This window comes from Botryllus schlosseri, chromosome 3 (assembly GCF_051294905.1).
Source record: "Botryllus schlosseri isolate E-star chromosome 3, Bs_hap1, whole genome shotgun sequence".
Classification (NCBI taxonomy): domain Eukaryota; kingdom Metazoa; phylum Chordata; class Ascidiacea; order Stolidobranchia; family Styelidae; genus Botryllus; species Botryllus schlosseri.
Genome location: NC_137238.1, coordinates 25382570 through 25410285, shown reverse-complemented (window position 1 = coordinate 25410285; position 27716 = coordinate 25382570). Strand labels below are relative to the sequence as shown.

At 38.8% G+C, this 27716-nt stretch overlaps 1 protein-coding gene and 1 long non-coding RNA gene across 3 annotated transcripts; both read right to left on the bottom strand.

Annotated features, from left to right (window-relative positions):
- Nucleotides 1-7898: 7898 nt before the first annotated feature.
- On the bottom strand, nucleotides 7899-9580 carry LOC145436189 (uncharacterized). Its single transcript, XR_013914207.1, has 2 exons — nucleotides 8540-9580; nucleotides 7899-8055 (listed from the first exon to the last, which is right to left on the bottom strand). It is a non-coding gene; the product is annotated as an uncharacterized LOC145436189 (long non-coding RNA).
- A 1135-nt stretch (nucleotides 9581-10715) lies between these two features.
- Nucleotides 10716-19744, bottom strand: LOC145435314 (uncharacterized). 2 transcript variants are annotated; one of them, XR_013913803.1, is made up of 4 exons: nucleotides 17482-17511; nucleotides 16572-16644; nucleotides 16469-16498; nucleotides 10716-12171 (listed from the first exon to the last, which is right to left on the bottom strand). XR_013913803.1 is itself a non-coding variant. In XM_080312612.1 (3 exons), the coding sequence occupies exons 1-3, from the start codon at nucleotides 19247-19249 to the stop codon at nucleotides 11945-11947; spliced, it is 486 nt and encodes a 161-aa protein (XP_080168738.1). In that variant the 5' UTR covers nucleotides 19250-19744; the 3' UTR covers nucleotides 10716-11944. The 2 variants fall into 2 exon arrangements, 1 of the variants encoding a protein (XP_080168738.1); XM_080312612.1 differs by lacking the exons at nucleotides 16469-16498; nucleotides 16572-16644; nucleotides 17482-17511 and adding exons at nucleotides 18124-18153; nucleotides 19021-19744.
- Between the last annotated feature and the right edge of the window lie 7972 nt (nucleotides 19745-27716).

Genomic DNA, 27716 nt, shown 5'->3' with positions numbered 1-27716 from the left:
TTTAATGAATTGCGTCAATTCTGTAAGCTACATTCCGTTGTAATCAGGTGGTTGGACGCTTCCGGTCTGTTTCGTTTATTCTCTACTCTTCCATGCTTTCCTCTTCGGCTCTTTCTCATCCCAGAGTTACATTTACACACTAATTATTGATACTATACCCACAAAAATTGTTATTTTGCTCTTACATTAGTCGATATTTGTATGAAAAAAACAATTTGTGAAACGGAAACGACTTGTTTTTTTTTATCTTTTCTGATGTACAGCAGGGTCTCCGCATGTGAGAGATGATTCCGGGAAGTAGTATACTGCAAATTTACAAGCTTTGAATTGTAGTGAAATTCATTACGTGATACGTGATATACTTCCCACTACTTCCGGCGATCAGTACTGCATTATTTCCTTGTCCAGTATCTTGAACTACAGCAGGAACGCAAAAGGCAAATATGAAATGAATGTTTTGATAGTGACTCTACCCTTGTATTTCTGAAGGGTACAAGTTTCCCATTCGAAAATTGTTTATTACCTAGAAGCGCTGCGTCATGAAGAATATATCAACGTTCGCGTTAAGGATGTGAAACTCAGAAATTTGGAGGGTCGCGTTAACAAACGAACCTTGAATGCTCAACAATGTGAACCTCTTTCAAGTATTTCAATTTCCATTTGATCATAACGTCTTTGAATAAAATTTCCTTCGCGTTAGCTTCGGACCACAACGCGCGAGTCAGCATGAAAAGAAACTATAGGCACTAAATCACTGCTCACCTTGCCAATTTTAAAAATTATGTGCTCGAAAGTTTCCACGCAATTTTCCGTTTTCCGTTTATGGATTTATACAGCTTTAGTGACTCTCTGCTGCGAGATTCACCCGCTAGCACACAATAGCAAGATCATAACACACTGCATGCAGTAAGTCAGTGTATAGCGCTTCGTCAACCAATCAAATATAAATAAAATCAACGAAATTGATATAAGGAATGCATCGATGTCGTACGTGAACGATCTGGATTTGATATCCTCATTGTATCATGAAAATAAATCCGCCCGACTGGGTGCCGGATGCTGTATGACTTCTTTTGAGATAATATCCCTCGCAAGTATAGAAAGCGCCGTATCACTCTTGAAAATACGTCTGCATGATCTAGCCGAGTTCTCAGAGAAATTGGTAATAAATCGATTTCGTGGGATTATTGCAGCATTTGATTGTTCAGTTGATACATTGGGTGACTAATAAAAAGTCAGCATGTACATTTGCATTGTAGCATATGGCTTGAGTCGTTGCTAGTAATCATGTACATTAATATATACCTTAACAGAAATGTAAGTTTGGAATTACAAATATGGTTACAAACAGGTTCGCGTTCACAGGAATCAGAATTATCCTGGAGTTCGCACCATCCCTGGCATGCATATCTTAATCATCACTACGTCGGCGATTGTAGAGAATTACTGGGTGACGATATATTTTCAATGTGCAACACTATTAAGAGTTTGGTTATGTGTACATAGATTGAACAAATTTACAAACCCAGACGATGTATTTAATTTGTCATAGTAGCATGGCATAATTCAAAAAATTGCATAAATTTGTGACTGCATCGCGAAGAACTCTATAGCGATTTTCTTCCTTTTCCCAACTGAATTGCAATTTGCAAATAATGTCCAATTTTATCAATATCGTCAATAATGACAGTGATTGATGGTGTAAAACAATATTCTAGTTGATATTAGTAATTTAAAAATATCCTTGAAAGCAATGGTTGTCACAATAAAGAAGTTGGAGTCGGAGTCAAGGTCATTTTCACAAACTCCGACTCCGACTCCAACTCTAGCCACTAGTTTTTCTGACTCCGTATTCAAGGCGTGCTAAAAAGAGACTCTGACTCCATTAAGTGACAAATTGCCCAACGCCGTCTCCGACTGCATCGACTCCGACTCCACAGCCCTGGTCGGAATACGTGCTTTAACTTTTGGTCCAACGACGATTTCGAGGTTGTAGCCATTCATTATCGAATACATCGACCATAGCAGATGAAAATATCCAGTAGGAGAAGGCCACATGCTTTGACAAAAGTATTTCCAGAATGATTGGGTATCAGTGATGAGCGGAGTCGGCTTTTCGAGACTCCGAGTCCGTCCGACAACTTTGGTCTCTGAGGCAAAGTCCCCTCCGACTCCGGGGATCTCAATCCCAGACTCCGAGATAACCCGAAGAATCTTGTCCGGTCTCCGAAACATCCATATCGGTAGAGGTAGTTATTCAAAAACATTGTCGAAGAATCCCAATCGATGTTTTCGATGGCCTGTCTGATACTCAGACCAGTTTTTTTAGTATCCATGAATTGCCGAACAGTCGCAACATTACTTCTGAGAGTCAAGTTCTCTCCAACAGAATGGACAGTCAAGCTAATAGAACTGCGACCCTTTAGATCGGTCCACATATCTGTGGTGATGCCAGCCAGCCCATAAGACTTGATAGCAACTCTTAGTTCCTCTGACAGCTTCTGCTTCAAAGATGAAGCCTCCTTATCCAACTTACGTTTCACCGTAAATCTGGATGGCAAAACGTCTTCTGCACAACACCACGGCAAACCGGCACTTCTTCGGTATTCTCCACCCGGCGATCAGTGTTCCCCATGATCACCTTCTCCTTTGATTTAACTGGCTTACTTTTTTGTTGAAGAAAGAAAGGAACTTTCTTCAACTGCGATCAATTCTTCTTACACGCTTCGCTATGTCTTCAAAGATGCGACGTACCACTTGTCGACTTGTGATGCTTTAGCTGAACATTGCAATTTTGACGTCTCGCAAACCCAGTATACTGGCCGCTATTATCATGCAGCATCAGAGTGAAATCCTTCCACACGTCACTCTTTTTCTGCGTATTTGTGGGTAACCCACTTGACGTCGACGGTGCTTCAGCCATTATATTAAAACGACGAAGGAAGACCAGTCAGTTCGAACTAACTACCACTAACACCACTGAAATCGACGATCACATCACAGGTTTCAGTAAATTAAGTTCCGCATCGCCATGAAACAGTTGATGAACTGCACTGCACTAAACATACATGATGCATCACTGACGCACCGATCGACGCTCCTTGGAGTTGACTAAATGACTACTGACTAGTGAGAGTGACTTCCAATTTTGAAGCTGATACATGATAACTGGAATTTGGAGTCTGAGACAGACCAGCAGCAGAAACTTGATTGCGGTGCTGATTTTTCTTATCACATCAAAGTCATTTCTCAATCAAACCAAACATTACATGACGAAAATTCAGAAGAGTTCTGGATGACTGACTACGTCAATCAATATTGAAGAAGCGTAGTTGATGCGAGCAGAGTAAAGCATACGGTTGTATGGTTATTTAGTGTGGCTGTTCAGAAATTCGGAATATTTTGTTTTGACAGGGTAAGATCAGCTTACCTTAGTGATTTATGTATTGTTAAAATCTTTAAAGCGGGCTTAGATGCTGGTATGCCTCTGTGAGCGGATCTTACTAGCGAAAATTCGTTGCAATGTCATTAAATCATTGTAACACATTGACATAAGTTATTATTGTTTCCATCCAGAAACTTGCTTGTATGTATATTTCTCACAGATATAAAGGTAATATTGATTTAACACTTATTATCTATATCTCTCACTGCAAATTGCAAGTACGATGAAAGTTGTGAAAAGTTATCACAAAAGCGGTATCGGATATTATCTTGTTTCAACTGATACCAACGTTGGGAATACATTTTCACAAAATGGACCTATCACTATGTTGAATGTCATCAGGATAATGGGATATATTCTGTTATGATCATGAACTTGCTGGAAGAATCAGGGTAGCTAAAGGTTGTACCATAGAGAAGCCCCGCTGTATGTTGCTGATTGTAAATGTTTCGCACAATTACTGGGGTGGCATGAAAATTAGTCACCAAACAAATACCCAAGGAGGAATGTGACTATAGAAGACTGTAATGACAGCAACGTGGAAGATTCTGGAGATCTTATCTCATAATATGATGACATTCAGCTGTGGATTCAATCATTCAAAGACGGCATCTCAAGGCAGGGAGCAAATGATGCACTGCGAATGATATTGGACGCCTTTAATTTTGTGAACTACAGACACTGCTCAACGAAAATGCCTTGCTAGATCACTATCCAGTCCCCAATTGCAGTGCAGATGGCTGATTTTTATGCACTTGGCAATCATTTTTTCATGTTACCCGTCATAATACAACTTTACAAGGTGTCAGCTGTCTGTGTTTTGGTTTGTTATCAATAGTGTCTTCTGGTCAGAGCTATCGAAAGATATCGGGGGCCAAACTTACAACACTCCGGAAAACTCCGGAAAAATATCTGTAGTAAACTCCGAGCCCGCTCCGAGTATCACAAAATTGGCAAAACTCCGCTCCGGAAACACTCCGACTCCGCTCCGATGCTCATCACTGTTGGGTATTGGTGCAACTTTTGAAAATTTCTTTTTTTCACTTTAGCGCACCAATTGTTTTAAATGCAACTCTAGATTTTTGTGACTTTCCAATCGTTGTTGAAGCATTACCATAACTCTAACACCATTTCATTTTAATACTTTTACACAGATCAATACAGATCAATACAGACAATGTAAAACGTGTGTTAATGTTAAGTAGACCGGTGAATAACATATATGAGTATATATAATCGACCATGATTGGTCAATCCATTTGTCATCTACATATTTACTAATGTTAAGGCCAATATTCTATATTTAATTATTACTGCACACGTGACTAGTGATTTTGCTCACACGGAAGCCGATAATTATGCTACCATGTAACTTACAAATAAATATGACCAAAAATATGTCAATAGATCGCTTTATTACCTCTTTCGTTTGAATTTGCGGTAAGTTGCCATTTCACGAACGCCCGGGCGAAGCAGGCGAAAATTAGATTTTAACTGGATCACCTTTTTTCGGACTATGGATTTTTTTAAAGTCACCAATAGTGAGCAAAAAAGCTACAGAACACTGGAGAGGGTTTGAAGATACAAAAACCGAATCCGGTGACGACTTCAACATGTCTCATGTAGATATAAATCCAGAACCACACTTCCCGAGCCAACATGAACTTGATGATTCAGTTATAAGACGGAACTCACTAAATTAAATGCAAAACTTTTGACTTCAAGTTTGAAACCAGGCAACTTGCTTAATTCATGTGTCGATGCTCTACAGCGAGAAAAAGGCATTAAAGATTTGAAAGGTATTTTTCTGTGGCGGGTAGGCTACTCCTTGGCTATGCAGCAAAGCTGGTAACTTTTCTAAAGGAAAATAAATTGTTCATGACTTAAGCCAGTGGCAAATATTTTCAAAGGTCCATGTTTACCCGTCGGACATTCCGCCTAATAGATAAAAGATAACATAAATATGATAATTTCTGTGAAAATAATAACAGTGCAAGATTTACATGCAGCTGGTAACCCAGTCAGCATTTAAAAATGTCTTGTCGCATTGTACATTGTGCGTGACTTGTTCAGGTGAAAAATATTACTCAACGATTATTTCCGGTAATATGTATGTGGCATTAATTCTGTAAGTTTCAGCGGAAATCAAAACCTGATTTTATCCTAATATCTGAGTTGATATTATCTTTTTAGCGCTTGTACCCCTTGAGCTTTCAATAAAATTACGCGTACTCCCGGTTTATTTTCAACTTAATTTCTAATACAGGCCATTTAAATACTACTGATCATAATTTTTGCATGCACGATTCATAAACAAACACAATTTTTCCTTATCGGGTAAGGCGTGGAATTATGCAATTCAAGAATACACTTAATTTTTTTTATTATTAGCCTAGTTGTCGTTTTAGCTGCGCAAAGCATGAATTTATTTGATAGTTATTGAAGGAATTTTGTCAATAATTATGTACTTGCATATGCTGATAATATTTATGCTATAATATTCATCGAAACTTACGTCTCGATGTGTCCTGTGGTGAGATTTAAAGGCGACGCCGAAATCCCGGTGCCGAATAGTCACACACCACTAGTTTGCACGTTACACCCCTAGACTAAACCATCCTTAATTTTATTTGGGTAGGATTGTAGCCATAAAAAATCCAAATGTCTATTGACATGAAATCGCGCGTAGCGAGAGGGAAATTTTCCAGTTGAATAAGTCTGCCTAGAAAATATTCTCCTTTTTGATGGTTTGTGATATGATTTTGGATTTAATTAGCGAATAATTCCCCAATGCATTTGGTACCCCCTTGTTCTGGTGCTTGGTGTCCCTGACGGGACCACGGACCCCGCGTAAAGAACCTATGTGCTAGTGATAATACTCAACTCTCAGATAAGGTATTTCCGACAATCCTGTGACGTAGGCTACCGCAAATATACCGGCGATGGAAATTTATTTGTTTTTGTTTTGGTGATCATATTTTCACGACTGTTCTGGTCGTTTTACACGTCACCACCGATTCTGCCTCAACCTACGATTCCAGCTTTAGCTTCAGACCAGGGGTCACCAGTGTTGGGATGACTCGAGTCATGACTTGACTCGAGTCAGACTCGAGTCACCGTTTTCGTATGACTTGACTTGACTCGAGTCACTTTGTTAAAATGACTTAACTTGACTCGGTGTATCAGAAATGTGGATTGATTCGTGACTCGAAGCAAAATTCACGAGTCAATTTCAAGTCATCAAGCACTCGATGTCGATAAAAATCACTGTATCTTGCAATCGGATTGTTCGCAAAACGCTAGTGTAACCCGTGAGAGCGACCAATCATTCAATGATCGTGCGTTTTACTGAGCCTCCATTTTTCTCTGACGAATAAATTGACCGCTTACGAAGTGATCGAAGCTTACAGCTTACGCTGTCGTAAACTAGTATTGTAATGTATTTTAATAGAAAAATGTCCATTACTGTTCTCTGTACCTGAACCAAACCTCTTTCTTGAAATTAAATTCGAAGATAGTTTATATAGTCCTCGACCATTGGCGCAGGCTCGAATTGTATCATATTCATTTGTAAATGTGTAATGTATTGCATCTTATCAATTCGTTTCTCTATTCTCTATATTGGCTGGTAATTATATACTGAGGCTTTGCCGTTATACTTGCGTAGTTCAGCATTTCTACGTATATGTAAGCGATGCAGCGCCGTCGTACGGGTATATTTACCTTCATATTCGTTCATCGGTTCAAAATCAATGACCAGTTCATCTGTATTTCAGACAGCTAGCAAAATGCAATGGCGTAGGCATTCGAAAATGCAACTTGACTTGAAATGTTACTTGACTCGTGACTTGACTTGACTTGACTCGAATTGACTCGAGTCACCTCCAAAAATCGAGTGACTTGACGTGACTCGAGTCACCTTCGAAAATCTATTGACTTGACTTGACTCGAGTCAAAATGTGCAATTGAGTCGAAACGACTCGTGACTCGAAGGTAGCGACTTTATCCCAACACTGGGGGTCACCAACACGCGGCCCGCACACACAAAAAAAAATTTACCTCGATTTACCGCGAAATGTCTGGAAGCAGGGTGGCCAGCCACTTGGCAGTAATATAACATTACCGTCACTCAATGTTAATTCAACTTATAACTTATAACTTTACATGCCAGACTGTAATGTTACAGTCACCTCTGGTATATTCAATCTACATTCTCTTCTGTGTACATTTACCACCTAGACTGTAATTTTATCGCCTTACCTACCTACCTACCTACAACCCTACATGCTGTCCTTGTAAATCAGATTACATGCCAGCTTGTAAATTCACGTCTCAGCCTACATCCATACCTATCCCAAAGCAACCCGATGCCAAAATATCGCAAAAGTTTCTTCACGCCCTCAAGACGACATTAGGACAACTGTATATTCATTCATGATTCATGATGAAAAAGTATTGCTGCTGGAGGTATAATTCTTGTTTAGGAGGCATGCAAATATAGCACGAGTGGTCCCAAGAAAAGGTGAATTAATTCCAACGCCGGATAAACTTCCAATTGTTTCTTTTTCTCGTCTTCATTCCTTCTGTGTGACTGGTATCTTGCAGTTCCACTAAAAATAATTCATGCGTAAGTCGCTATACTAAGCCAAGTTGCTAACCTAGACATGACTAATAAAGACTAAGACAAATAGGCTAACAAAAATATAACAAGTTTTGAAGTACCGGTACTGGTACATTGTGAGTTGACGACTCCTCATTTAACATGATATAGCAGAGATTCATGACTTAAATGATCAATGTATTGAAAGAAAAGGTGCCTCATTTAATGCGGCATGTGAGCCAAACATATCGAGCAGTGGATGAAAACATATCTAAGCTATGACCCGATAAATGTCAATAACAAGCTAACAGTTTCAACTACTCCGCGGCAGAGTATGTGGTGTCGCAGGTCATTATACAAGTCGACTAATATCCCAAAATAGAACTGAGAATGGGGCGACTGAAATATTTAAATCATGAAACCAAAGTCATCCGGGTGGTGTGCACAGTCGTAGATATTCACGGTAACTAATACTATACAGTAGGCTACTGTACCTTTTACGATGCGCATCCCATTCATCAGTCCTGACAATCTTCAACGAAAGTCTCTACTTTCTTCAATCACAAGTCACAAGCTTCGAACCGTCAGCCTTTGCATGCCCAGAGCTCAATATTAATGGCCGACCAGTCGGCTACTCGGCTCGACACGCAGACGACTTTGAAATAAGTGATATTCATCCGCTCACATATGCCACCAATAATGTTTACTGTCCACGTTATAATGTTCAATCCAGGTTGGTTTTTCAAACAGAAACATCTATCAACACCTATAGTCCCTTTCTTTTGCATCTAATTTCGTATATATTGATATTTATTGCTCCACGTGTGGTTCCCTACTTACTTACCTAACCAGACGCTATTTGTGATGTCACAGTTGACTGTTGGTTGTTTACTACGAATCTCAGAATAACCTGCAACGCGCAACATAAGGTAACCTATTATAGGTCGCCGTGTCAGCCATTAAGAAATGGTCAACTGAGCCTGCTGCTGTGCTGATATTTCTAGTTTCAGGAATAAGATTATATATCCTAAACTGATTTTTGTAACTCATTAGCCCTATCTGTTACAACAAATCTAACCGCCGAGACCGACCGTGTAGCCATAGCCTTATAATATAATGTATATGGTGTAACTACATTGTCAGCTGCTTCTTGCACCCAACTATGCACTATACCGAAATTGGTACTAGGGTCAATCAGTTCCGTGTGACCTAATCCTGTCTCGCGAACGAGGTTGAATCAGGTCAAATCGCAACGAGAATGATATCACAGTGACATGCACTTCCACGTATCCACTGGTTGCTGGGGCTTGGAAGCTAATCAATTTTGCCAATAGCTAGTTAAAATGCCGTAACGAGTAACTGTCAGTAACCTTGCGAAGAAATTCTGGTAACTTGACTTAGCAGCTAAATTAATGTAATATTACATATCAAAATGTAAAATGACAAACTACACGCTGCTATTAGCTGCGACCGGTAATTCGTTGTAAAATTTACAGAAATTTCTTTGTAAATCTACCAGATTTTTTTGTGTGCATGCGGCCCCCGAGGTCATATTTTGCGGCCGCGACTTGATTTGAGATTTCGGAATATATCTAAGAAAACCATTTTGAAATGCTCAAATTAACTACAGTTTCCACATCCACATATTGCTGTTGTTGTTGTTGTTTCAAAAGAAGCTATTCTCATGTCCCCGACATCACCATTCATCACTGGCTTTGGCTTTAGTGATGGCAGCAGCATTCCACCGAGGGAGAATAATCAGCTGATATGAATGAACTGCAAAGACGGAGATATATGAACTGCCAAGACGGAGACGCTTAGAAAACGGCATAGCGCAATGGTTCTCAAACTGGGGGCGTGAAAGCATTTGAATGGGGGTGCGCAGTTGCGGTCAACTGAAAAAAAATTTGCGCTGCGCGGGATTTCCGTCACTTTCAGAATTTCTGTATAGTGATGAATTCTATTTTTGAATTATAGAATTCTCTCATCAACAGTCACAACCTTACATGCCATCAAACTATCCGTTGGGATTGCTAGCATTCTGGCTGCATTTTGCGATATGAAGATAAGGGTGGAGCCAAATTTTTAGTACCATAAAGGGGGGTGTCTAAAAAGTTTTAAAATCACTGACTAAAGGCTTCCCCACAAGATCAAGCTTAACGTGGAGATGGCCTTTCAGCTAGTAACGTATTGCGATAGCCCTAATATCGACTCCTTAGTCGCTGAAAAGCGTTTCCAGGTATCGAGTTCAAAGTAAAATGAATTAAATTGATGATAATGATTTTTGTTGTATTTTTATTTCTTTTAAAAATATTACTATTTTTGTGATCACTATGCCCATTGCATATGTTAGGTAGCACGGCGCCTACTGACGTAGAGTTTTGGAACGTAGAGGCCTAGTTTATGTCGATATTGAATTCATGCGGCCCGCGGCCGCTACGAAACTTGAAAAGTGGCCCGCGACCTGTTTTGAGTTGGCGACCCCTGCAGACCAATGTTTCCTCAAATTTTTCACGAATCTGCGCAAACTCACCAACTCACTGCGCGGTTTCTTAGACAACAGTGCGTAACGACTAAAAAAGGTCGGGCTGTTTTTGTGCGCGGATACCGCCTGAGCACTGCGCAATTGCAATCGTGCGCCGGTTAGAGTGCACTTCAAAGCATTTTAACGAGCCCCGACTACCAGTCCAGTCAGATGTGTTTCGAAAACTCGGAATACGCGTTGATAATAAATTTCTGTGACTCCGATTAAACACAACTTTGGTATTCTTATAATTTATGTACTGTGATTAAAATTTTTGATGCGGCAATATCATGCTACTTTCGACATTGTATACCTTACCATTTGCGTACTGGTCTTCTGCAACAACGTTCACTGTAGCATTTTCAATGTTTTGCGCCACGCGTTCACCTGCATCCACTACTGATTGCCCTATTAAGGTACAAAACGTTTAAAACACAGGATTTTAAATATTTTATAGCCAATGATCAGCAATTCCAGCTGTACATGAGTCCACCTGCACAACAAATAAATATAGTTATATCGCCGACGTAATGTCAATATACGCATTAAGAGGACGGAACTAACATGAAGTTGTTGAAACGAAGTATCGCAACACCGTCGAAAAAATCTAAATTTCAAAGCATTCCGATAAACGGTATCCTGTGAGAACATTATTTAGTGTCATCATATTCTTGAAATAGTTAAGTTATTTGTCAATTTCTCTATTATAATAGATGCAGGTATAATATGAGTTCGAACGTGGTGACTCACGACATTGCTATTTCCGAGACTAGAGAGAATCGGAATGCAATAACTTAGGAATACGCGAAATAGGATCAGGTTATTGTAGTAAAGGATAAAGGACAGAAATTCACTATACTTAGCAGACACTTGAATCTTGAATAACAATATATATTAAAGACGATGGTTATCATGATGAATGACGAACGCTTATCCAGCATCAATATACATAAAATTGTCATATAATATAGAAAATATCACATAAAGATAACTTATAATCTAATTCAATTCGTCGCTGACTGCTGTATCTCTAAATGAATGGCTATTGTATGGCGGTTCAAAAACAATTGGTCTTTCCCAGCAATGTTACTAGCTTGTGAAAATAATGACTCTGCTCTTAGTACATTAGCAATGATATAGTGGGGATATATATAAGAGTACGGCATGAACTAACTTATCAAATTGACGATTGATGTAATTCAAATACGGAGGATGAGCAGCAAAGATGAAGAAATCCTTGGATTCGTGATGTAATAACTTGGGTTCAGATATCATTTAATTAATTTTAAATATTTGAAAAGAATATTAATGGCGGGGTGACTAGTATGCGGCCATTCGTAAACGAATGGTCTATCCTATTACTCCTACTTACATGCTAAAATTGACGACTGAAATTATAATCATAACCGGGCCGTCGTTTTCGCTTACCACCAATATATGTGGTGCAACGTTCATGTGGACTGTGCTGCATAGTACCGAAGACGTTGATTAGACCAGTCGAGGCACCATGGAAATCATTTTCGTGGCTTTGAGATCCCAGATCGAAATCTTCCCCCACTTTTATGTCTCTTTCTCTCTCAATCCCTGTCGAGGAACTGTCATCTAAACGAAAGTCGAATAGAAGATAACTTCGACATAATCGTCCCGCACTATACAGTTCTGGGAAACGTACAGATCATCATTAGGGCTGGGTACAATCATTCGATTACTCGAATCTGAATTCAGTATTAATTCTAATGACTCAAGTCAAGTAGTATAAGATGATTTTCGAGTACTGGAATCATACGCTCCTTGCCATTAATACGGCGGTTACCATATTTCGTGGTCAAAATACCGGGCACTAAATAGCGCCCCATATAGGGTTAGAAAATGATGTATAAACACATGCGACGTCCCACTGGCAGTGCCTCGCAGATCTATTGTACACAGGAGTAGATTTTTAAACATAGGAGCATTGATCTTCAACCTGTTTCGTTGTGGTACACCCTTCTAACGTTTACTCAAAACTAACTGACCATATATTATACACCGATTTACCCCTGACCATACAATAAACACCGATTCCGTAATAAGCCTCATTTGGGAGGGGTGTGTTCAACCTTTCGCTATTTACGGTCGCATTACGATAGCATATGTAGCATACGACCACATTCCAGTGGAGAGTCGTCATGGCCCATCTGGAGGACAAATACTCGTAATTAACGTTACACCTCGGAGAGAGCTTGTAGAGTTCTGTGCCTGCAGCGCATTAAAAATTACAAAAGAATTTCAGATGAATATCGCACATAAATGGGGGTGACATTTTCCGTTTTGGCAATAGTGCACCAAGTTTATCATGTTTCATTTCTGCCCTGATTGATGTTCATAAAAATAAAATTCACTTGCGATCTTTCAACTTAAATTGATTACGAAAATCAAAGGGCTCCTGGGCTCCTCATCGCTAACCTCACTGTCATAGCAGTGTCTCAAAAAGCCCAATATAGTGGTTAGCCGCGCCATGGGGAGGCGAGTGGCGCAGTTGTTTAAGCGCCAGCGTCACGACACCAATGGTAGTGGTTCGCATCTCGGTTCTTACGAACTTATATGTGTCGGAGGCTTATCTGGGCTCCTCATCTCTAACCTCACTGTCTTAGCATCCGTGGACCCGGAGCTCTAAATCAAATTCCTACGGCGCTGAAGTCGGTGCTGAAGCTAGTTGTTATAAAAGTAGCTCCGGCCCCGATGTAATTCATAAGATGCTGTGTTACTACTATTGGCAGAATTTACAAACTTTGCCGGTCGTCGTTCAAAAAATTAGGAATTGTTTCCTAGTTGGCGCCACCTATATCACTAAACATGTTTAAATTGGTCAATGTTCATTGTTCATACGTAACGCGCTGAACCTGGGTATGCGATGTATGCCGTGCATGCTCCGTTACTACGGTATTGTTTGGCGTGGTTATTCATCATACCCGCAATTTCGTCATCAACGAAACATTGATGATGAATTGTGCGCTTCGAGCAATTTTGATCACTATGTATGACACGTAATGGAACCAGAGTTGGATCAATTGTAATTTGTAATTGAGCTGAATGTAATTAATTACATTTTTTCATGTAATTGTAATTGTAATTTAAGAATTGCCATTTTGTGTAATTGTAATTGTAATTGTTATTTGATCAAAATTTTGCTCAATTACAATCACAATTACATTTTCATGGAAACCTGACAATCCCAACATAAAATAGTCAAATAATCAATCATTTATTCGTCGCACCATTCAAAATACGGTACGAACCAGAATAGCTTGAGATTGTTGCTAATTACGTCGCTACGGTTGTCGAAGAACATCTCTTTACTGAATCAGTTACCTGTTTGAAAGTAATTGTAATTGTAATTTAATTGTAATTAATTCATGTTTACCAGTAATTGTAATTGTAATTGTAATGTAATTAAAACAAGCAAGGAAGTAATTGTAATTGTAATTGTAATTGAATTAAATATTGTAATTGATCCAACTCTGAATGGAACTGGTGCTTATGAGAGCCAAGCACATTGACTAATCACTTATGAGATCAAGCGCCACTAGACGGTAAACGTGACCTTGCAGCATTTGCATATGTCAATTTGAAGGCGCGTACGAAGGGATACGCCATCTACTCTCTGAACAGGACGAGCGAATTCCACTCTTTGAGGATAACTGACTGAATCACTGGATAGTTTACGGAGCCGGAGCTGAATCTGGAGAAGCGGTATCAACGAGATCAGGGGCGAGAGCCGGAGCTAATTGATGATGGAAGAGCTCGCCGGAGCTGGACCTGTTTATAATTTACGCCAGCTCCAAAGACCTGCTCGCGCGTATCACTGTTGAGCCCGTACATTGAATAGTCAACAAATGCAAAACCCGAACTTAGAATAGATCAGCAATAGCATCTTATTTTTTAACTTGCATTCACCCTTTTGGAATGGGTAGTAAAGGAGACATTTATGGGAGATGGTGTGGTAGACCGGATGTGCACCATTGTTTAAATTGAAAATCAGACAAATGCATGCTGTTTTTCATAAATACGGAACTAACACCGTTCGACATATTTTTCAAACATTCGGGCGAGACGTTTCTGTCATACTTGCCTGTTCCACTTATATTGAGTAATGATTCAATCAGACGCCAGTTCTTTTCGGGTCAGTTAATTAGAGTAGAATTCCTTGCACTATATTGATCTGATAAGCGTGAATTTTCCACCGTCGTTTAAATATATTTACAATAGCCTGATTTTAATAATTTCCCTAGATAAAACAGTCATATGTAATGACTAATGACTGGGAGTGTTTGTATATTTTTGCAATGTATCGGTATTAGCCTTATTGAAATCTGGAGATCCTCAGACGGGAAGATGTGTTCAAGTTCAATACAACCCAAAATTCATTATTTATGTTAATTAACCACCAGATAACAGTGAAAAATTCCACCCCCCCCCTCATCGCGATATAAAAATATATTGAAAAGAACAGCCAGCTTGTTTGCAATTTCAACGCATGGATGGATGTCATTGAAGGTTATGATTTTCGATAAACTTCTCAAATATGAAATTCACACTCTACTCAGGGCAATATAGTTGTGAGATGAAGGAAAAAATCAGTTTATTAATTTGTCAAAAACAATCATGTGCAATTGTAGTAACAATTGGTAACATACGCCTATTTAGCCAATTTCAGATCTAATGCCATATTTTTCTCGACTTCAACATGGCTTAAATGTAATGAGTATAAGCTAAATCAGTGGTTCCCAACGAGGGCGATATCGCCCCACAGGGAGCGATTTGGAGGTCTAAGGGGGCGAAAATGGACAAAGGGGGCGAGAGGAAGCGAAAATAGCGATAGGGGACAATGACGCGTTAAACCGGCTATATAGGAGTCTGGTCGGATAAGTGACTTTTTTAATTCAAACCACGGAAATTAGCTGAAAAAGTGTAAAATTCGACATCGAGGCGAAAAGTTGACTTTTTTTTTTCAGTCAACCCGCCGATGATTACAGATTGTATACCGATTTTTCGGTTCACAAAATCTGGGGTATGATGATCGGCGTTGAGGATAAAAAGGAAGCGATGAGTTAAAAAAGGTTGGGAACCACTGAGCTAAATCAAAAATCAATGGGGCGTGCCGCATGTCATTCAATCTTGTTACTTTTTCACGGGACAAACGTTTTTTTTTAGGGATCACAGGTATTTGTCAAGAGAATAATTTAATCGAGTACTTTTGGACTTCCATAAAATCGTTTATTAAGAGTGGCAATGTACAAAATGTCTCCTGGTTGATTTTACGCGGAGTTTGGGATTGTAAGCCATTTCGATTTATATCCATGTTTCTTAAATTCAAAAGGCTTATTATGCCTTGCCTATGAATCGATCTTATCAGAAAATAACATATTTCTCCGAATCTGTAAGCGTTTAAACGCAATCTGAACAGATGCTGGAATAAAAGACCATCAACTAATAACTACATGTTTTCACCCAGCTACTCTCCAAACGCCTCTTCTGATTGTTGCAAAGTACGGTATCAGTCAAAATCTAGAATCGACATGCTTCACTTAGATAATCAGAGCACTTGGGAGATATCACATTGCGTCAATACCGGGTTGCGACCATAGATATGTTTTGTGTCAATTATAAACAGTCGGATACCCCGGGTCCATACCAGATCTAAGTCGGCCGTTCGACGCAATGAAAATTGTTATAAAATTTCCATTGTTGCCGTTATTAATATTATAATTGCTGATTACTCCTAGTTTCTTGAATAATTGATTCTGATACGCCTACTTGTATGGAGACTACACATATTCGAATGTTAATAGTGATATTGCTCGCAAGGCATTCGATATCTTTATTCAAAAGTATTTTTTTGAATGAAAATATTATTTACCCGACTTGACGTCGAGTAGGGTCGTATCATCTGAAAGGTAATTTTGGAAGGGGTTTACTGCAGATAGGCTATGCTAACACGGAAGTGTTGAGAATCTCGTTACCTTCATTGGTTCCCTTTATCTTTTCAATCGGATCTTCTTTGTCATGCCTGTAGTTCAAACAGTTTTCGGCAATCTTTCTTGCAACCTTTGCTTGATGAGCAACTTCATCTAGAGCTTTAATGTAAATGGCATGCTGTACATTTGCGTGAAAGCATCTAAAGAGGGGCGAGAAGCTGCGGTCAACTTGGAAATTGTTTTTCGTGATACTCGTGATTAATCTCCCATTTATTGTTATTGCTATGTGTATAGTCCGAATTAATTATTATTAAATTCTCTGGAAAGAAAGACCATCAACTAATAACTTACATCTTTTCACCAAGCTACTCTTAATCCAGACACATCTTCTGATTGTTGAAAAGTACGGTATCAGTCAAAATCTAGACTCGACATGCTTCACTTTTACATTCAAAGCACTTGGTAGGTATCATATTGCGTCAATACCGGGTTGCGACAATCGATATGTTTTGTGTCAATTAGACAGTCAGATACACCGGGTTCATATCAGTTTTAATTCGGCCGTTCGACGCAATGAAAATCGTTATAAAATTTCCATTATTGCCGTTATTATTATAATAATTGCTGAATATTCCTAGTTTCTTGAATAATTGATTCTGACACGCATACTTGTATGGAGTCTACACGTATATGAATGTTAATAGTGATATTGCTCGCAAGGCATTCGATATCATTATTCAAAAGTATTTTTTGGAATGAAAGTAATATTTACCTGTCTTCAGGTCAAGTAGGGTCGTATCATCTGAAAGGTAATTTTGGAAGGGGATTACTGCAGAAATGCTAACACGGAAGTGTTGAGAATCTTGTTACCTTCATGGGTTCCCTTTATCTTTTCAATCGGATCTTCTTTGTCATTCCTGTATTTCCAGCAGTTATTGGCAATCTTTCTTGCAACCTTTGCTTGATGATTAACTTCAGCTAGAGCTTTAATGAAAATGACATGATGTACGTGTGCATGAAAGCGTCTAAAGTGGGGCGCCAAGCTGCGATCAACTTGGAAATTGTTTTTCGCGTTACTCGTGATTTAGCTCCCATTCATTTTTATAGCTTTGTGTATAGTCTGAATTTAATATTATTTAATTCTCTGGAAATAAAGACCATCAACTAATAAGTTACATGTTTTCACCCAGCTACTTTTAATCCAGACACATCTTCTGATCGTTGCAAAGTACGGTAACAGTCAAAATCTAGACTCGACATGCTTCACTTTGATATTCAAAGCACTTGGAAGATATCACATTGGGTCAATACCGGGTTGCGACAATCGATATGTTTTGTGTCAATTAAACAGTCGGATACCCCGGGTCCATACCAGTTTTTATCCAGCCGTTCGACGCAGTGAATATCGTTATAAAATTTCCATTATTGCCGTTATTCTTATTATAATTCCTGATTAATCCTAGTTTCTTGAATAATTGATACTGATACACCTACTTATATGGAGACTACACATATACGAATGATAATAGTGATATTGCTCACAACGCATTCGATATCATTATTCAAAAGTATTTTGTGGAATGAAAACAATATTTACCTGTCTTGAGGTCGAGTAGGGTCGTATCATCTGAAAGGTAATTTTGGAAGGGGATTACTGCAGAAATGTTAACATGGAAGTGTTGAAAATCTCGTTACCTTCATGGGCTCCCTTTATCTTTTCAATCGGATCTTCTTTGTCATTCCTGTATTTCCAACAGTTATCAGCAATCTTTATTGCAACCTTTGGTTGATGAGAAACTTCAGCTTGAGCTTTAATGAAAATGACATGAGTGGCGCAAAGCTGCGGTCAACTTGGAAATTGTTTTTCACGTTACTCGTGATATAGCTCCCATTCATTGTTATTGCTTTGTGTATAGTCCGCATTTAATATTATTTAATTCTCTGGAAAGAAAGACCACCAACTAATAACTTATAAGTCTTCACCCAGCTACTCTTAATCCAGACACATCTTCTGATTGTTGCAAAGTACGGTATCAGTCAAAATCTAGAATCGACATGCTTCACTTAGATAATCAGAGCACTTGGGAGATATCACATTGCGTCAATACCGGGTTGCGACCATAGATATGTTTTGTGTCAATTATAAACAGTCGGATACCCCGGGTCCATACCAGATCTAAGTCGGCTGTTCGACGCAATGAAAATCGTTATAAAATTTCCATTATTGCCGTTATTAATATTATAATTGCTGATTACTCCTACTTTCTTGAACAATTGATTCTGATACGCCTACTTGTATGGAGACTACACATACATGAATGTTAATAGTGATATTGCTCGCAAGGCATTCGATATCTGTATTCAAAAGTATTTTTTGAAAAGCAAATATTATTTACCTGACTTGAGGTCGAGTAGGGTCGTATCATCTGAACGGTAATTTTGGAAGGGGTTTACTGCAGATATGCTAACACGGAAGTGTTGAGAATCTCGTTACCTTCATTGGTTCCCTTTATCTTTTCAATCGGATCTTTTTCGTCATGCCTGTAGTTCAAACAGTTATCGGCGATCTTTTTTGCAACCTTTGCTTGATGAGCAACTTCATCTAGAGCTTTAATGTAAATGACAGGCTGTACGTTTGCGTGAAAGCATCTAAAGAGGGGCGAGAAGCTGCAATCAACTTGGAAATTGTTTTTCGTGTTACTCGTGATTAATCTCCCATTCATTGTTATTGCTTTGTGTATAGTCCGAATTAAATATTATTAAATTCTCTGGAAAGAAAGACCATCAACTAATAACTTACATCTTTTCACCCAGCTACTCTTAATCCAGACACATCTTCTGATTGTTGCAAAGTACGGTGTCAGTCGAAATCTAGACTCGACATGCTTCACTTTGATATTCAAAGCACTTGGAAGATATCACATTGGGTCAATACCGGGTTGCGACAATCGATATGTTTTGTGTCAATTAAACAGTCGGATACCCCGGGTCCATACCAGTTTTTATCCGGCCGTTCGACGCAGTGAATATCGTTATAAAATTTCCATTATTGCCGTTATTAATATTATAATTGCTGATTACTCCTACTTTCTTGAATAATTGATTCTGATACGCCTACTTGTATGGAGACTACACATATATGAATGTTAATAGTGATATTGCTCGCAAGGCATTCGATATCTTTATTCAAAAGTATTTTGTGGAATGAAAACAATATTTACCTGTCTTGAGGTCGAGTAGGGTCGTATCATCTGAAAGGTAATTTTTGAAAGGGGTTCACTGCAGATATGCTAACACGGAAGTGTTGATAATCTCGTTACCTTCATTGGTTCCCTTTATCTTTTCAATCGGATCTTCTTCGCAATGCCTGTAGTTCCAACAGTTGTCGGCAATCTTTCTTGCAACCTTTGCTTGATGAGTAACTTCAGCTAGAGCTTGAATGAAAATGACATGGAGTACGTGTGCGTGAATGCATCTAAAGAGGGGCGCCAAGCTGCGGTCAACTTGGAAATTGATTTTCGCATTAGACCTACCCTTGATTTACCTCCCATTTATTGTTATTGCTTTGTGTATAGTCCGAATTTAATATTAATAAATTCTCTTATTTAGAGTCATAAACTTCCATGTCGCTAAACTATCAGTTGAGATTGCTGGCACTATTGTTGCATTTTATGATATGAAGATAAGCTGGTCGCAAAATTTTTCCACCATCATTAAGGGGGGCGTGTCTGAAAAAGTTTGAGAATCATTGGCTGAAAAGTTGTGTGTCTTGGTTGGTCGTGGCATGGTAATGGTCACGCAGAAATATCTATGTCCATAAATTATGCGTGTTTATCATTTACGAGTAGTGTTACCTATTTTACGATCAAAAGACATAATCACATTGCCTTCACAGTTTAGAAAATCTATAAAAAATACTTTATAACTCGATATATTTAAGTATTAATTTAGCGCCCCTTCGAGATCGCCCTTAATTGGTTGATTAGGAATACGGCAATTATGACCCAAGTATTGACACAGAGTTTTTTCGATTGTATCAACGCGTGGTAAAAACGAGGACGTGAGACTATACTATAGCATAGCGATGAATGCATTGAATTTCTTGGAGACAATATATTTATTGTGCAAGCTTATGTCGATAATTGTCAAGTGCAACCAATCTGCCCACAAATTCCTTATTATATGACACTTATCATTTGCGTACCCTCTGCGAGCTGCTGAGGTTGTTGCGGTGTGAACGCAATGGTTCCTACCACAATACAATATAATTTTCAAACAGTGTGATGTTGCGAACCGGTAAATGATAGATATGAGAATGCTGAAACATCCTTCATTAGTCATATCTAGCCTTAACATTTTACCGACCTGCAATATTCGATGGCTTTCGAAAACTATTAAGTCTCCTACTTCTTTCATTATGTTCACTTACACAATACCCTCTTCTTGTCGTCCTAATTTCCGAACTACTTTCACAGAACATGTCAGACGTGGAAAGGATATTGGTACCACTTGGCCGACTTGTACATATAATAATATTCAATTAAACAATATCGTCCCATGGTATTCATGTCGCTTTTCGTTTCCTATATACTTCATTCCCTTCCCTTTCATGCTTCTCTCTTGTCTATCTCTTCTTCAATAACCTTTGCAGACTGATTCGGATCAGATCAGTAAAAATGTACTCGGACTATACCAGGGGTTCTCAAAGGGTGGGCCATGGCCCACTGGTGGGCCACAGAGCATTTTGAGGTGGGCCACAAAGCTATTTAGAAAATTTCGGAATTAATGTTAGTTTAGTTATATTTCTTATGTTATTCGCTAAAAATATAGCCTATTCGTATTATCTAATTATACGTAGGCTACATAGCTACAAAGCTTTTTATCCGACCCTGATTAGACGTAATGGCACGTATGAAGTCAGCATGTACAAATCGAAAACGTTAGGGAGAAACGGTGGCTTTTTCTACTGGCTATGACAACCTACGGCTAACAGCAACTAAAATAATTTCCAGCGTATAATAACTGGAAGATAATGCTGAAGTAACCAAGTATTCCGGCAGCGTCATATGCCGTATGCCGTTGAAAAAGGTATGCAATGAACTCGCAATGAAGTGAAATTGATGTGCAGATTTACTGTACTTCGGCAGGCCGTATTATTGTAAGCTAAAAATAGCCGTAATTGCAAATTATTAGCAACTTCTGGCGGAGGTATTCTGCACCACCTCAACGAATCTTAATGGATTGAGGATTTATCGGAGTGCAATAATCTTTGAAGTCGGTTTGAAATGTCCGGCCTGGAAATCATTGTACATAATGAAAGAGTCACAGGAATGGATTGTATCATTGGATTGAATATTCTGACATCGTAACTTCAGTTGTTTTTGTACAAGACATACAAAGTACATCATGCATATAGAAAAATCTTTCTTCAGTTCTCTGTAGTACCCCATCTACCAATGAATTGTTCGATGCTGGCCCAGAATGATTATAATATTCCCCACAATAGTAACACTAAGTCCCAATCACACAGTGCAGGGATTTGATCATTGTGTTTCGCGACGCGAATGGAGCAGCGGACAAAAATAATATACTTAGGAGTTTTAGCTTATGATCTACCAGGTTCGTAACTACCGCACTCACACTCCCAATTGGGGAACTCGAAGGGGCCCAAGATTATGTCGTTGGTCGTTTGTTGGAGGATATTTATTCAACTTCAATTTTTTTTCGCGCTTAGCGCGATTCCATATCCCTGGAGATCGAGATTTAAGTATCATCACTTGAAGAAAAACGCGCATATTTTAGAGAAATAGGCATATCGGCGCTGTCCATGACCCCACGCATTAAACAGGATTATGACTCTAAGATATCAGGTGGGCCACAGCACATTTTTAAACCGGAAATTGAGCCACGGCCAAGAAAGGGCTGAGAACCCCTGGACTATACACATGAATGATGGTTTTACTCGCAAGGCAGTCGATATCGACATTCATAAACATTTGTGGAACTGAAACAATTTGTTATTCACCTGTTTCAATGTCGAGTAGAGCGGTTGCATCTGAAAGGTAATATTGGAAAGTAGTCTACGGTAGATTTGTACCACTCAAGTGCAGTGTATCGCATTACCTTTGTCGGTTGCTTTCGTTATTCCAATCACATTTTCGATAAAATGCGTGCTCTTGAGACAGTGTCCGGCACTCTGTCTTGCAGCTTTTGCTTGATGACTAACTTGAGCTAAAGCTTGAATGGAAAAGACACAATTAGAATGTATGTTCTGATCAGGACCCAAACAGGACTTCTTCACTCCACCCAGAAAACATTGGTATCGGACCCCACATTTATAGTGATCAGCAAAACTTTTGTTGGGGTCGCCTCTAGGAGTCACGGTGCAACCACGAAGTATTTCCAACAGTCAAGTACCACCCCAATAAGACCGACTTCAATCACCTACCTGTTGTTCTTTTACAACAGTTATGAAAATATGGAGTGGGCCGCAATACTTGAGGAAAAAAGGTTGACAACGCAGTAGGCATACACCCGGGATGGCCGATCTGTGGCCGTATAAGGTAATTTCTGCGGCCGCCGACACGTAACTTAACTATTATGTGTTGGGCTCGTCAACATACGAATAGAATTTACGAATTCACTGCCGATTTTAATGACTGACATTTTCCTTGCCTTATGCGCGATTACATCCGACATCATTTTCGATTTTATAGTAGTAGCGCCTATTGCAATCTGAGCTCTGCAGTACAGATGCGAAATGTGGCAAGATAGCGTAGAGGTACGTTGCTACGTTCCACAGTTGCAGCACGAAGGGTGCCTTTATTTTGTGCTAGGAAACTTATGCGACTTATGGAAACTTATCCACAAGTTCACTAAAGTGGGGAGATAGCGCGGTGGTATAATCCGCGGCTGCAACATCAATGGGTGTGGGTTCGAGTCAAACCGAGGTCGACTTCCGAATTCCGATACGTAAGTGTTGGAGGTTTACCTAGACCAGGGTTGTAACCAAGTCATAAGGCTCCGAGTCACAAGTCAATCTCAATTTTTTGTTTCGACTCGAGTCAAGTCTAGTCATTTTGAATTGACCACCGAGTCAAGTCCGAGTCCAAGTCACCGAGCAGAGGGCCGAGTCCGAGTCATGGTATTATGACTCGAGTCCGAGTCCAAGTCATTGTGTTGATTGCTCAGTTTCCAGTTAAAGTCTCTTTAAGCCCACTTTTTATAATTCTGTTTGGTGATATCGAATGGTTCGCATTTATAATTTACTAATTTTCCTCACTTTTAGTAGTTTATGGTCGCATTTTCAAATACCAGTACCGATAGACGAAATCCCAATAGTGTGGTAACTTTACTATTCTTCGAAACTACAGTGAAGTGTAGGTCTTGGTTGTCTGATTCTCGAGTCATATGACTTGGTTCGAGTCATGCGCAATGACTCGAGTCAAGTCGACCCATCAGAAAATCGTGACTCGAGTCTGACTCGAGTCGAGTCATGACTCGAGTCGTTACAACCCAGACCTAGGCTCCTCCTCGCCACCTCTTCCGCGTCAGTGGTGTATTGCAAAAGCCTAGAGGTAGGCCGTGCTATAGGTCGGCAGTTACGGAAAATAAGAATATAGGCCTGGTGTAAATGACCATAGCAGTCGACAAACACCAATGAATACCCCAGAACAAACATACTAACAAACCAGTTCACTAAAATTGATGGAACAATTATAGAAACCTAATCTTAGCCGTAAACTTGATCTGAAAGGGCCTCTTTACCCTTCTAACATTTGTGCATCTTATTGCCGATAACAAAGTATGCTTGTATTTGAATTATATTTTCACATGGTGGAGATCTTATTTTAACCATCAGGACAAATCATTGAAGTCAAATAAACGGGGCGCATATTGAATCCATATACATTACTATTCAACGGTCATACGAATCAATATTCGTAGTTGCATTAGATTTTGTAGGGAATTTGCACAATTATAAATTTCCTGAAATTGAATCGCCTCTGCATTTGACAACCGCTCATGTTCAATACATTTTGCTGCAATTTGCATTAAAATAATCGGGTTTGGAATTATAATTTTGGTCATAGAAACATCATAGGTTGACACACTAGTTCACGACTATAGAAGAATTTATATGGTATATGTTTCTATGCTTAGTTTGCGTTGGATAAAGCGGTGTTTCTTATCAGCTTTAGCTCTCGTATTCCGTGTTTTTTCATGAAATCATCTCGTATACCCCCTATACAGGATCAAAACAGCACTTTATCAGATCGAACGCAAACGTTGGTTTTGAGACCGCATATGGTTTGAACACAACTACAACCCATTTATCCTATCGATAGTTCTAACACACATTTTATCACACCACAGGAGTTTCCAACCTTTTCAGGGTAGCCTGTATTCATGTATGTGGTATTCGTGGTGTTATTCGACAATCATTGATTCGAGTAAACCATTATTCAAGACCATTCAATATTCAACTAACGGTATAGCACAGCTTATAATATCTGAATACTGATATAGCTCATTGGACGTTGCAAAATCAGTCTGCTCTGCATTTAACCAAGGTGATTTGACACGCTATTGTTGACAGAACGGTAAAATGTTCATTGTTCACTCACGGCGTTAACGTTTGTATCTATAGGCGATGTTCAAAAATTACATTTTTCAAATTTCACTGGTTTGATGCTTGATAAAACTGTTAGGTTGACTAAAAAAATACGCTCCACACCAAATTTGGTTCATTTCTAACCTGCATCCGTATTGCTATAAGAGAAGAAAGATTTGTATTTATTATAAAAAAATTAAAATATGAAATTTTGAAATTTTTCTGTTTACCCGATGAAATTGACTCGCGAGCCATATATTGTTCTTTTGATTATATGATAAATTTAATGAATTTTCAATCTGCCACTTAAGTCGCATCTTTATTCATAGATTTTGATGCAGACTTTTTGTACATTTTCATAACGGCCCGAGTCATTATTCCTATGATTCCAGCGACAAGTATGTGAGGTCAAGACAGTACCGTATCCATGAATAGATTTTGGTTGCTCAGAACCACCCTTTTTCAAATTCCTAAAATTTGTGTCCAGTATTGCCCGCCGAATCGCCCATTAACAGTTCCAGTATGATCTTTGTTTTCTAACAGAGGAAAATACGGTAGCTTCAAGTTATTTAGGGGTCTAATTCGATATAATCTAATCCGTAGAGTACGATACGAAGTTTGTATACTTGCAAAACAAAGTTCCTGTCGCGGCGGCAAGACACATGCGAATTTGCCGTACCAATTATCGCACGCTTTCAAATCTTGAATATCACGATGTGTCGATTGATGAAAAAGGCAATGCAGTTTTGAAATCCACATTGCCTACATGATCATCGGCAAGAACTGAATTTCCTTGGAATTGACATTGCCCATTACAAATTCAAATTAGTTTCGAAGAATATCATTTACCTCTCACGGATATGCTAATAAAAATATGTATCCTACAAATGGGTCCCATATATGGCTAAGGTAAGTTATTGTATGCTGAAATGTCTGGAAACCAGCTGAATTAGTGCGGGTGTGGACGTAATAACATCAAATAACAAATCCTATGTAGTTGATTTCGACTATTTCATCATACAGTGTATTAACGGCCTATGGTCATCATCGTCAGCTCTGTGTGAGATATAACCAGCCCTGCATGTTATAACGGCCGGACCGAAAGAAATATCGCGGATTCAAATCGTTCTGTTACAGTGGTTCTCAACCTGGGGGGCGTGAAAGCATCTTCAGAGTTGCGCGAAGAAGCGGTCAACTGAAAGAAAATTTAGCGCTGTGCCCGATTTACCTCCAATTCACGCGTGTTTCTTTATGTATAGACCGAATTCCATATTTTTTAATTCTTTCATCAACAATTATAACCTTAACGCGAAACAATAACTTCATATTGTTAATTTATTCGCTAAAAGCTTTTCGACTAACTCTCATCAGTAGCGAACGTTAGTGATAGGGTGAATCAAATTCGAAATGTAAGAACTATTTTGTCTGTATGACGTAATAATAACAAAAACAAACTACTTCCTTCCATGCCATCAAACAATATGTTGATTTTGCTAGCATCCCGGGTGGATTTTGTGATATGACGATAAGGGGTGTATACGTCGATTATTTCTATTGCAAGTCGTTCGAATGTTAGATGTTTTTTCTAAAATATTTAAAAAAAATTTGACATATTATACAACTTTGTTAAAACACAGTTTTCATTGAAGTGGCATTTGCTTACGTCGTAGCCACCTTTCAAAATTTTTTGAAAATCAATGGCCCCCAGTTATTTCAACCTATTGAAAAATGAATAAAAATATTACAAATACAAAAAGGTCTGTATGGTAGCCGGTTTATGATGATATATATTAGAAGAGATTCTTGGAGGTACAGAACTTCAATATACAATGATCAGTATATTCATATTGAAATGAACCCGAATATTTTCGGCTGACACTCGTCAGGGGTAATTGTCAGCAACTAGTAGAGAATTGGAAAGAACATTGTATATCAACAATCGTATCACAAAATATTTTTTCAATATGAATATACTGTTCGATGATATATATACAACACGCAGTATCCGGTTCGTGGTGCAAAACTTGAAGATTGCTTTCAATACAAAATCCATTGTAGTAAAACATTTAATAAAATATAAATTTCTTCGGAAGCGTTTTTCAAGAGTTATCGGCACACTGACAGGATTTAAACATATTCAATGGCAAAACCAATAAAGCAGAGTATATGACGTTTAAATTTGGTTAGTTTTTTAAAAAGAATGTAAACCCAGGATCATTACTAGCATCGTGTTGGTATACCAGTATTTTTAGTGAATTTTAGTTATATTGCTTTGGTTGGCGATTTGGACTTGGTGATAATATATTTTTTTCGAATTTGTTCATGGCCCGCAGTTTAGGAACCCCTGGTGTAAAACAGGCTTTTTAAATGCTTTGAACAACGTTTTATAAAAAATCTCTTGTTTTAAATGTACCCCTATACTGCTCAGCTTGAAAATCACTGCTATGGGAAGGGTCAGATGTCTGACGATTTTGAGATGGCCTATCCACGAGTGCACGCAGCCATTTGATGCCTCTTCTGGCTATTTTGCAGCTATGTTCAGTTTGTTTTATGGTTTTAACTTTCAGGAATGCAGC